This window comes from Pogona vitticeps, chromosome 1 (assembly GCF_051106095.1).
Source record: "Pogona vitticeps strain Pit_001003342236 chromosome 1, PviZW2.1, whole genome shotgun sequence".
Classification (NCBI taxonomy): domain Eukaryota; kingdom Metazoa; phylum Chordata; class Lepidosauria; order Squamata; family Agamidae; genus Pogona; species Pogona vitticeps.
The window spans coordinates 142,230,566-142,242,052 of record NC_135783.1 but is presented as its reverse complement, the minus strand read 5'-3'; the positions used below and the strand labels follow the sequence as shown (position 1 = coordinate 142,242,052).

The window sequence follows — 11,487 nt, the reverse complement described above, 5'->3', positions numbered from 1 at the left end:
ATGGCCACCCAAACAGGGCTTCCCAACTAAGTCTATCAGTGGCTGAGCCAGAGATTGGGAGTTCGAGTCCCCCACTGGGCCTCCTTGACAGGAGCTGGATTCGATTATCCAGAGGGTCCCCCTTCCAGCTCCGCAGTTCAAAGGTTACTATTATTATTGGCTTTACCGGTCCCACCCCTTCCCCCTCGTGAGTATCCACGGCGCAGCAGAAATTCAAACCCAAACCTCCTGAGCCCTAATCAGGCACACTCGTTACGAGAGATTGGAGCCTCCGGGATCGGGTTTACACGACTTTTGGATCGCTGAAAGAAAATGGGCGTCTTTAGCAAGCGTGGAAGGTGACTGCTAAGGGAAATCCGGCGCCTTGGCGGAGGGTAGAAGCTTAAGAGTCTGCAAACTCTGACTTTTGTTTTTTAAAGAAAAGTTTTGAGGCTACAAAACCCTCCAGATCTTTTGCAACTGGGCAGTGTTTGAAACGGAGCGGCCTGGGGCTTTCTCTCCCGCTCGGCTGCCTTGTCTCACGGAGAGACAACAGAGGAGCAGTGGCTATCTGTATTTATTTCTTAGCCCTTCAATGGAGCAGGTTCTGGAAGGACTGTTCCGTGTCTCTCTTTCCCGCCCCCCCCCCCTCGCCCCTGGGAAAGGCTCCATCCTCCGAGCCAAGCTAAACATTTCCCCAATCTTGTCAAAGGAGCATTTCCTTCACGGGTGGGTCCATCTCTACTCCTGGGGAGCGAAGAGGGGAGAAAAACATAGAAGGAAGTCCAGATTCTTTTGAGAGTTATTGTCACACACAAACATGAACACACACATACACCCCTCCCAGTCCATTTACGTCCCAAGCCAGACGTGAACTTTTGCTTAATTCTCTTTCCTTAAACCAATCAGATGTGACAATAAATAAACACAGTTAAGACAAGATAAATGCAGGCGGGGAGAAGACAAGAGTAAGAGAAAGAAGGAGAAAGCGCTGCCTCTAGTAAGATCCAGATGCGCACGCAGGGTTTCCTAAACTGAGGAATACAGGCAGTGGCCGTTCCCCGCCCGGCGCCTAAAAACACCCACAAACACGTGGTAAATCCGGTCATCTCGAAGCAAAGAAGGCGACGGTCCCTTGCAAACAATTTCAGGGCCAGCATTTGAGAACTCCGCTGCATCCGCAGCCCCTCCAGTCCAGGGTGCTGCGAGCCACAGGCCGGGGAGAAGAAGTTCGCCAGCCTGCCACCCCCCACCCTCCCTCTTGCTGTCTCCCAGCAACCTGGACTAAGTTTGGGAAGGAGGAGGTAGCCCAGATGACTGCCTGGTAGCCACCGATGGCCCACATTTTGGGTGAGGGTGGGGGGGGGAGGTGGCGCAGCCGCTTTTCTGTGGCGGCCAACGGCAAAGAGTCTTGGTGATACCTTGAAACTCGCTTCTTGATGTATTAACGTTTCGGGGCTTTCTGAGCCATCGATGAAAACAAGAGGACTGAGCGAGTGAGGCGGGGGGGGGGAGGGACCCGTCGGAGGCCCATGACCTTGACTTAGGACCCCCCCACCCCCACCCCGCTTTCTACCCTTGCAGAAAGAGGCTGTCAACTGAAAGCCCGGCTCTCCCGGATCCCCTGTTCCGGCCGGCCGGCCGCAAAGGACACGCACCGCCCGACGCCGGGAAGGCTTGTCTCCTGCTCTCGCCCCGATCCGATCTAGGTGGACGTCCGGAGAGAAACAGATCAGGAGAGGCGGCGGGGGGGGGGGGGGAAGAGGGGAGGCCGGGTAGCAACGGGGGTCGAACTCAGCTGGTTCGAGTTTGCTCAGAAATTCCCACAGACCCTACCTAGACCGGGCCGGCTGGGGGACCGACGACTCTCGGGGATCCCGTCGCCTTTCGTCGGGGCAGCAGCGTCCGCGAACGCAGAAAAAAAAACAGACCAGGCCGGATGCGGCTCCCGGCACAAGGCTGTGAGCAGTACTTTCTGACTTACAACACCACAGGGGACTGAACTGCAGCTGGTGTAGGATCGGGGCCCAGACAAAAAGCAGAAGCCCCCCCCCAGTGTGTGTGTGTGTGTGTATGTGTCTCTCTGTGTGTGTGTCTCTGTGTGTGTGTGGGGACATCCACACGCCAGAGTTTTATATATATAAAGTACGAGACTATGGCAAAGACGAGGCCGAGAGCATTTCTCATTGTTGTATATATACACAACAATCAGAAATGCTCTCGGCCTCGTCTTTGCCAAAGTCACGGACTTACAAGTGGTCTCAGGAGCGGAGACTACCAGCCCCTCGGCGGCCCTACAAAGATCGTGGGGTTGATGTTCCAGCGGAAAGGGCAGAGAGGAGAAAACCCGTTCTTAGGATAGTAACTAAAGGAGGATCGCTCGCCACGCAGAGCGCTTGCCAGGCCGGCAGGTTTTAGCGTTTTAAGTTAATTTTTTTTTAAAATCAAGCGATTTTTAAAAGCGCCCTCCGTCTCATTAATTTGGCCGAACATTCGCCCAATGGTTGTGGCGGGCTCCACCTGCTGTGGCTGCGGCGGCGGCGGCGGGGGGGGGGGACGACGACTGTTCTCCGCCTCGCCTCTTCCGCCCGGGAGGGGACACCTTTCCTCAGGTGTGCCTGCCCTGGAAGGTCTTGCCTGCGCACCGTCTAGACACAAACGTGTGTTCTGCTGTTCCTCTTCTGCTTTATCCGCGTGTGCCCGTTTTGACTCATTTAAGGACAAAGCGAACGATTCATCAACAGTAGCTCAGAAGTTCAAGGAGACTTCCTACGAGGCGTGTGTAGCCGAAAACTCAGCGGGTTAAAATGCCACTGATTTCCCCACCCCTTCCCGCCCCTTGAACCTTCATTTTCTTTCCCTTGAAGATGAACAGGCACAATTCAACTTCATACTCTTGGCCTCAGAGACTTTTCCTCTGGATGAGCTTCAAGGGAAAGGTTTCATCCCTCACCCTGGGTGGGGACCAGCCTTTGCGTTCTTTCTCGTGGATGTATTCGTCGTCTTTCCCGGCATATCCACAAATATATTCTCAGGTGATTCCTAGCATTACTTCCAGTTTTGTTCCGCTGCGATAGCCTCACGATAGCCTCATCAAGGTAGCACACGGATTTCAGCAAGAGTGGCGGTAATGATGATTCGCCCTCCACGTTTCATTCATAATTGCGCCTCTACTCCGGGATATCCAGCTTCTCCAGAAGCGATGAGCGCCTTTTTACTTTTTTGGTAGAAAGAAAATTGGGGGGGGGGGGGGTGAACCTCGGGCATCTCAGCCACGCCAAGCTTATATTTCAGTGGAATTTTCTGTAAGGAAACGTTCCTGGGGAACCCTCCAGTGGATGATCTGCTGGTCCCTTGCCAGCCCCATCCATTTGGGCAACTGGGATAGGAATTTCAGGGTTGCGCTACTCCAGTCATCCCGCGCCTACGTGCCCCTATTTTACACTGAAGGGACGGAGGGAGACGGCCCCCTTCCTGCACTTCGGACTTGGCAGCTCAGGACCTCCTCTCCACCCACCCACCCACCTCTCCGATCGTCTTCATCCAGAAAAAAAACCCTTCACCCCCGGTCGGAGAAGTGAAAGGACTTACGTGTGAACCTGGATCCCCTCTCCCCCCACTACCCAAACCGTTTGGGCTGGAATCCATGTTTTTACTCACTTGTGTGCTTGCTTGCACCCACCCACCCCTCCTGATATTTATTATCTATATTTCTTCTCTCTCCACAAGGCAAGCACTGCCCAAAACAAACTCCTTGAGTGACGCTGCCAGAAACAACAGCGGGGAAACTCTGCTGTCGCCAAACTTCGCCTCCCTCACAGAAGCAAAGTTCCTGCCGTCTCATTATTATTATTATTATTATTATTATTATTATTATTATTATTATTATTATTATTATTATTATTATTATTATTATTATTATTATTATTATTATTGTCGTCGTCGTCGTCGTCGTCGTCGTCGTCGTCGTCGTCGTCGTCGTCGTTTGGTCGTTTGGTCGTTTAGTCGTGTCCGACTCTTTGTGACCCCATGGACCAGAGCCCGCCAGGCCCTCCTATCTTCCACTGCCTCCCGGAGTTGTGTCAATTTCATGTTGGTTGCTTCTCAGACACTGCCCAGCCATCTCGTCCTCTGTCGTCCCCTTCTCTTGCCGTCACACTTTCCTAACATCAAGGTCTTTTCCAAGGAGTCTTCTCTTCTCATGAAATGGCCAAAGTACTGGAGCCTCAGCTTCAGGATCTGTCCTTCCAGTGAGCACTCAGGGTTGATTTCCTTCAAAATGGATAGGTTTGTTCTCTTCGCAGTCCAGGGGACTCTCAAGAGCCTCCTCCAGCACCACAATTCAAAGGCATAAATTCTTCAGCGGTTAGCCTTCTTTATGGTCCAGCTCTCACTTCCATACATCAGGACAGGAAAAATCATAGCTTTGGCTATTCGGACTTTTGTTGGCAAAGTGATGTCTCTGCTTTTTAAGATGCTGTCGAGGTTTGTCATCACTTTCCTCCCAAGAAGCAGGCGTCTTTGAATTTCGTGGCTGCTGTCTCCATCTGCACTGATCATGGAGCCCAAGAAAGTAAAATCTGTCACTGCCTCCATATCTTCCCCTTCCATCATCATCATCACCTTCCATATATCATGGTAAGCCGGGCGTTTTTTCCGAAGTCTCCCCCCAGCTGAGCGGAAGTCACCGGTCAATAGATGTGCTCAATCTTGAAGCCTAATGCTGGGAAGCTTTTACAGAAAGGTGGAAAAAATGTCTAGAATTAAAAGAGTGGTAAGAGAAGTGCTGGCAGGAAAGTGTTTCCGCGGGCTGGATTGGGCCCTCTTTTGTTGCACGGATCTAAAACATTTTTTTTAAACCAGAGGCGCTGTTTCGGGACGTTTTGTGGTTGGGTGAGTCACCGTCAGCGCAATTTCACAACCGGCAGGAAGTCCTACAAGTGATTAACTAGGAATCGGAAAGCCGGCCCCCGTGAATACGAAGAAGCGAGGGACCGGGGGCTTTCAAGGGGAGAGAGGCAGCGCCCGCGTCAAGTTCTCCAAACGAGACCCGTCGGGGTTTCAAGCCATCGCTAGGCTCTGTCCGCGGTGCGAACATCAGGCGCGAACGGAGATCGCAGGCCTCTCCCAGCAAATCTTCCCTCTGGTTCGGCCAATTTCAAACTTCAAAGGGGCCGGGGCCGATGTCAAGCCCCGGGCGAAGGCCAGACGGTGCGCAAGAACCGCCTAATGCCCTCGTATCTGTCGCCCGGGAGTCGACTGGCTGACGCTCCTCTTTTCCTACCTCTCCGGCTCAACCTGGCGTTGGTATCGCATTTAGCGAAGGACTCCAGGGGAGACCAAAACGATCCAGAGGAGCCCAGCTGTGGACCCCTAACCCCCCCACACACACACACACACAAACACACTGATTCCCTTGCCAAGACCGGGAAACGAGAAACGCCGCCTCCGCCCAAGAATCCCGAAGGGGAAGGAAGGAAGGAAGCTGGAAGGAGTGCCTAGTTTTGGGTGGGTCCTCCTTGATGGCCCTGGCAGGCGACGGGCAAGAGGGACAAGGGGCGGCAGGCATGCCTTGCCCGCCAGCGCAGGAAGGAGGAGGAGGAGGAGGAGGATCAGGAGCTCGACCCCGGGAAGGAAGAGCGGCGGCCGAGGTGGAGGTGCAGGTGGAGGCAAAGGCGTCTCCCCCGGGCTCCGAGAGGGGGGGGGGACGAGAACAAAGGAGCCTCCCGCTGGAGAAGGAGGTAAACCCTGGGAGGGTGGGCGAGAGCGCCCCCTTTCGAGGGATAGGATCGGGGGGGGCGCCCCGCCTCAGCGGAAGGCACAAGCCTCTCAGGATTGGCTGCCTGTCAGCAGTGGCGATTCCCTCCCCCTCCCTCTCCTTTACACCTGCTCTCCCCCAAAGCCCTCCTCTGGCCCTTCACCTCCCAGCTCGTCCCCGACGGCAGATGGCCACGCGAGCCCAGGCGAGGGGGAGCTGAACCGTCGCTATCGTACCTGCGGGGGCGGGGGCCGGGGGCGCGAGCAAACACCTGGGCCGGGCACCCTTGTGGGGGAGCCAGGGCTGGCGGTCTCCCCGCTCTGCCGGTGATCCCGTTAGAAAAACACACTCCCTCCGCTTCCATCACCACCCCATTGCTCAAAGAAGTTCCCTGCCCTTTCCATCCTCCTGGGCTTCTTTCTACTTTCCTTCTGTTTTGTTTATTATTATTATTATTATTATTATTATTATTATTATTATTATTATTATTATTATTATTATTATTATTATTATTATTATTATTATTATTAAAAGCAACCATCTCCTTCTCTTCCCTTTCATCTCGCTCCCTCCTACACGTCTTTGTTTCGCTTTGTTTCCTCTCAAAAAGGAAAAAAGCACACACACGCGTACACACACAAAATCCACGAACGCAACAGTTGTATGAAACCTCCGAGTTCACAGTCTCGCTCGGAGCCCAGTTGTCAGTCTTGGCCTCACAGCCACCTTTTTGCAACCGGGGTGTTCCCCACAGTCAGTAAAATCTCCCTTTGGAGGGGGGGGGCTACACCGTACCTCCGTTTAATTAATCGCAATTTGGCTCTTTATAGAACGATTCCCGCAAGACTTGAATCTAACATTACAAATTATTATCCTCCAGTGTTAAAGTTTTTTCTGTGTCACTGGGTTTTTTCGTACGACCATCATAGTTATGTCAAGGAGTGAATTTTCCTGTATCTTTTCTCTAGCCATTCTCCTCGTGTCAACATTAATTTAATCATTTTAGTTTGTATTAAATTTTCCCCCCGTGTGGGGGAATATGGTACGTTTTCACCAAATTATTCCCATTTAAAACAACAACAACAACAACACTTCTCTGTGCTTTTCCTATTATCTAGCAATTCGAAACTTTTCCTCTCCCACTCCAAAAAACAACTTTTGCTCTCTGACGCTCTCTCTTTTGTTAGGCTCGGATACATTGTTAGAGCAACCGATGTAGCCCCACAGCCGGACTGGGGAGAAATATAAGGGAGGCTCAGGCGCGGGAGGCCGCGTTGTTCCGAATTAGGTCAGAAAAAAAAATCAGATCAGCTGGGGAATAATTTTCTTTCTCTCCGCGCCCCCCCCCCGCAGCTCGATCAGATTTGGATGAGACTATCCTCCAGCAGTTTGGGAATGGGCTTGAATCGTGAGATTGGGTTCGTGAGAAAGAATCTTAGCAATTCGTTTAGATCGGGACTGGCAGAGAGAGAGAGAAACAGATTGAGCTTTCTTCCCATCGTCTCTCCCTTTCATTCTCCGATCATATCCGCATCTGGAGCAAAAGTCTGGAGGCAGGTTTGGCATAGCATTTTTTTTTTAGAAAGAAAGAAAGAAAGAAAGAAAGAAAGAAAGAAAGAAAGAAAGAAAGAAAGAAAGAAAGAAAGAAAAGGGCCCATCTGAATAAAGCAAGGCTCGGTTTCTTAGTAAGCACTTCAGAGCGCAAGAGTCCTCCCAAAGGGATTCAATCCGTATCGGAAGGGCCTGGGGGGGCAGGGGCAGGGGCAGGACCTGGGGCAGCGCATCCCCCCCCCAGCTGCGCCTGGCCTGCCTTGACGCCTTCCCCGGAGCAGTTGCGCGCGCAGCCCACCCGCCGGCCGGTCGCCCCGGGGCGGGAGAGGGGCGGCGCGCAGGTGCGCACAGGTGCGCGCCAGGGCCGGGTGCGAAGCAAAGGGGGCTCACCTCGCGGCTGCGCTTGGTCGGCGAAGCCCGTGACGGTGTCGGCGCGCTGGGGGCCGCCGGGCTCTCCCGCCCGCGCGGTTCTTCCGGCCGGAGGGGGCTGCTTGCCGCCGGCCAGGCTGTGGTAAAGGGCCACCATGTAGTCGTGAGGGGCCACCGGCGGCGTGCCGTTGCGCCCTCCTTGCTTCCAGGCGGCCCCGGAGGCAGCAGAGGGGGCAGAGGGGGAGTCCCGGCCCGGGTCTCGGTCCTGGCGGTGGTCGTCGTCGTCCTCTTCCTCCCCGGCGTCTCCTCCGGCCGCGGCCGCGGGGGGCAGGGGCCTGACGGCGGCGGCGTCGAGCTGCCCGTGGCGGAGGCGGCAGGCGCTCCAGAGGCAGCAGAGGCAAAGCGCGGCGGCCGCCCTCAGCTCCATCCTGCCCGCGCCTGTGGGCGAGGGGGCGGCAGTCCCCACAGCCTCCGCCTCAGCAGCACCAGCAGCAGCAGCAGCAGCAGGAGACGACGGAGGCGGCGGCGGCGGTGGTGGTGGTGGCGGCGGTGATGCCGAGGCGGGAGACCCACTGCTCGGCGGGCTCCGGGCGGCTGGCGCAGGGGCTTTGAGGGCTCCGCGAGCGCCCCGGCCGCTTTTGAGCATGGTGCGTTCCATCCACGCCGAGTGGCCGGCGGCGGCGGCGGCGGCGGCGGCTCTTCGGACCCCGCGCAGCGCCCCCTGCCGAGCGGCCTCGGTTTGGCAACGGCGCTCCCGTCGCGGCTTCTGGGGCTGCGCGCGAACAAGGGAAAACAACCTGGACCAGCTGGCGGAGCGGGCGAGGTTGGGGGGGGGGGGAGAGAGAGAGAGAGAGAGAGAGATCTCCGCAAATGCAAACAACACCCTTGACTCATGTGTTTGCTTTTTCAAAAAAAAAAAAACACCACACTTCTTCCTTCCCGACTCCCCCGCCCCTTCTTCTTCTTCTTCTTCTTCTTCTTCTTCTTCTTCTTCTTCTTCTTCTTCTTCTTCTTCTTCTTCTTCTTCTTCTTCTTCTTCTTCTTCTTCTTCTTCTTCTTCTTCTTCTCTTAAATAAATAATAATAAAACTTTTTTATTGAATCCGTCGGAAATAACACCAGAGAGAGACGCTGGCAAGAGTGGCGCGCGAAGCTCCTTGGCCCCAGCTCCGCTAGGGACAGGATGCCAGGATCGTGCCTTCCCTTGGACACCGGATTGTGTAAGAAAGAGGCAGGGACGTCAAGAGGGTTTTGTGTTGTTTCTCTCTCTCTTTCTCCCCCCCCCCCCGTCTTTCCCTTCCCCTTTTCAGCCCGCGCCCTAGTGGGCGGGGGTCCCCTTGCCTCTCCCAAGGTGGCAGGAACCGGACTCACCCCGGAGGAAGTTACACAGCCTTGATAAACTTCCCTGAACTCGGGAGGGGAAACTCGTCGTCTTGTCGTCTTTTTCAATTCCTACCTCCCACTCACCCACCCACCCCCGCCTGCTTTCTGCCTGTTCTTCCCAGAAAATGGATCTGATATATTTTCTCCCGTGGCTACAACTAGTCCAAAAGATAAGAAGGGGGGGGGGGGGAAGCGCTGCACGTTTAATCTTTCACAGAGAGAGGAGTAGTAGAAACAGCCGCACCAAGCAGCGACGCTGGAGAATCCAAACAACGTGTGAGCCCTTATTCCTGTTTCTATAGAGTCGGCAGGAAAGTTACAGTCCTGAAAATATTTCCTGGATATTCCTCTAAAATCAATGTGTATGTGTGTGTTGTGTGCTGTCCGGTCGAACCGTCTTGTAGCGAACCTAACAGGGTGTTCAAGGTGAGTGAGATCTTGAAGGAGTGGTCTCACCGGTTCCACTCCCCTAGTGAGTTTCCATGGCTGAGCCGGGATTCGAACCTAAGGCCCCTGACTCCCAGTCCGCCCGTCTATCCGATACATCACACTGGGAATCCTTCTAAACTCAATAGGAAGACTTATTTTGGTGGAAATAGGAGTAAGATCCCAAAATTCACTTAATCCAGTCGAGTTTACTTCCGAACATCCTTAGGAGAGGGTTTGGGGAGAGCTTCACTTCGACATAATCCCCGGGGGAAACGGTGCTACTTTTGCTTCAGTTACAGCTTTCGCTAATGATGGGATTCTTTTCTTGATGCTTCACTCTTCCATCCACGATGTATTCCAGTTACTCCCAGAAATACTGACACTGTCCAACCATCTCGACCTCTGTCGTCCCCTTCTCCTCTTGCCTTCACACTTTCCCAACATCAAGGTCTTTTCCAAGGAGTCTTCTCTTCTCATGAGATGGCCGAAGTACTGGAGCCTCAGCTTCAGGATCTGTCCCTCCAGTGAGCATTCAGGGTTGATTTCATTCAAACTGGATAGGTTTGATCTCCTTGCAGTCCAGGGGACTCTCAAGAGCCTCCTCCAGCACCACAATTCAAAAACATCAATTCTTTGGCGGTCAGCCTTCTTTATGGTCCAGCTCTCACTTCCATACATCACTACTGGAAAAACTATAGCTTTGACTATTCAGACCTTTGTCGGCAAGGTGATGACTCTGCTTTTTAAGATGCTGTGTTGTTTTTTTCGTTGCTTTCCTCCCAAGAAGCAGGCATCTTTTAACTTCGTGGCTGCTGTCCCCATCTGCAGTGATCATGGAGCCCAAGAAAGTAAAATCTGTCACTGCCTCCATATCTTCCCCTTCTATTTGCCAGGAGCTGATGGGACCAGTGGTAATGATCTTGGTTTTTTTGATGTTCAGCTTCAGACCATTTTTTGTGCTCTCCTCTTTCACTCTCATTAAGAGGTTCTTTAATTCCTCTTCACTTTCTGCCATCAGAGTGGTATCATCTGCATATCTGAGGTTGCTGATATTTCTTTCAGCAATCTTAATTCTGGTTTGGGATTCCTCTAGTCCAGCCTTTCGCATAATCTATTCTGCATATGAGCTAAATGAGCAGGGAGACGATATACAGCCTTGTCGTACTCCTTTCCCAATTTTGTACCAATCAGTTGTTCCATATCCAGTTCTAACTGTTGCTTCCTGTCCCACATATAGGTTTCTCAGGAGATAGATAAGGTGGTCAGGCACTCCCATTTCTTTAAGGACTTGCCATAGTTTGCTGTGGTCCATACAGTCAAAGGCTTTTGCATAGTCAATGAAGCAGAAGTAGATATTTTTCTGGAACTCTTTGTCTTTCTCCATAATCCAGCGCATGTTAGCAATTTGGTCTCTAGTTCCTCTGCGACTTCAACATCCAGCTTGTATTTCTGGGAGTTCTCGGTCCACATCCTGCTGAAGCCTACCTTGTAGGATTTTGAGCATAACCTTGCCAGTGTGTGAAATGAGCAATTGTAAGTAGTTGGAGCATTCTTTGGCATTGCCCTTCTTTGGGATTGGGATGTAAACTGATCTTTTCCAGTCCTCTGGCCACTGCTGAGTTTTCCAAACTTGTTGGCATATTGAGTGTAGCACCTTAACAGTGACATCTTTTAAGATTTTAAATAGTTCAACTGGAATGCCATCACGTCCACTGGCCTTGTTGTTAGCCAGGCTTTCTAAGGCCCACTTGACTTCACTCTCCAGGATGTCTGGTTCAAGGTAAGCAACTACATTGTCTGGGTTGTCCGGGACATCCAGATCTTTCTGGTATAATTCCTCTGTGTATTCTTGCCATCTCTTCTTGATGTCTTCTGCTTCTGTTAGGTCCCTATCATTTTTGCCCTTTATCATGTCCATCTTTGCACAAAAGGTTCCTTTAATATCTCCAATTTTCTTGAACAGATCTCTGGTTTTTTCCTTTCTATTATTTTCCTCTATTTCTTTGCACTGTTCATTTA

General features: G+C 52.6%; 1 protein-coding gene across 1 annotated transcript in view; it reads right to left on the bottom strand.

Annotated features, from left to right (window-relative positions):
• The window catches only part of GDF7 (growth differentiation factor 7), a 26,051-nt gene extending 14,564 nt beyond the window's left edge, over nucleotides 1–11,487 (bottom strand). The window contains exon 1 of the mRNA XM_073002139.2: nucleotides 7,679–11,487. Within this exon, the coding sequence (XP_072858240.2) occupies nucleotides 7,679–8,315 (637 nt within the window). The 5' untranslated portion in view covers nucleotides 8,316–11,487. The remainder of the gene's footprint in view (nucleotides 1–7,678) is intronic.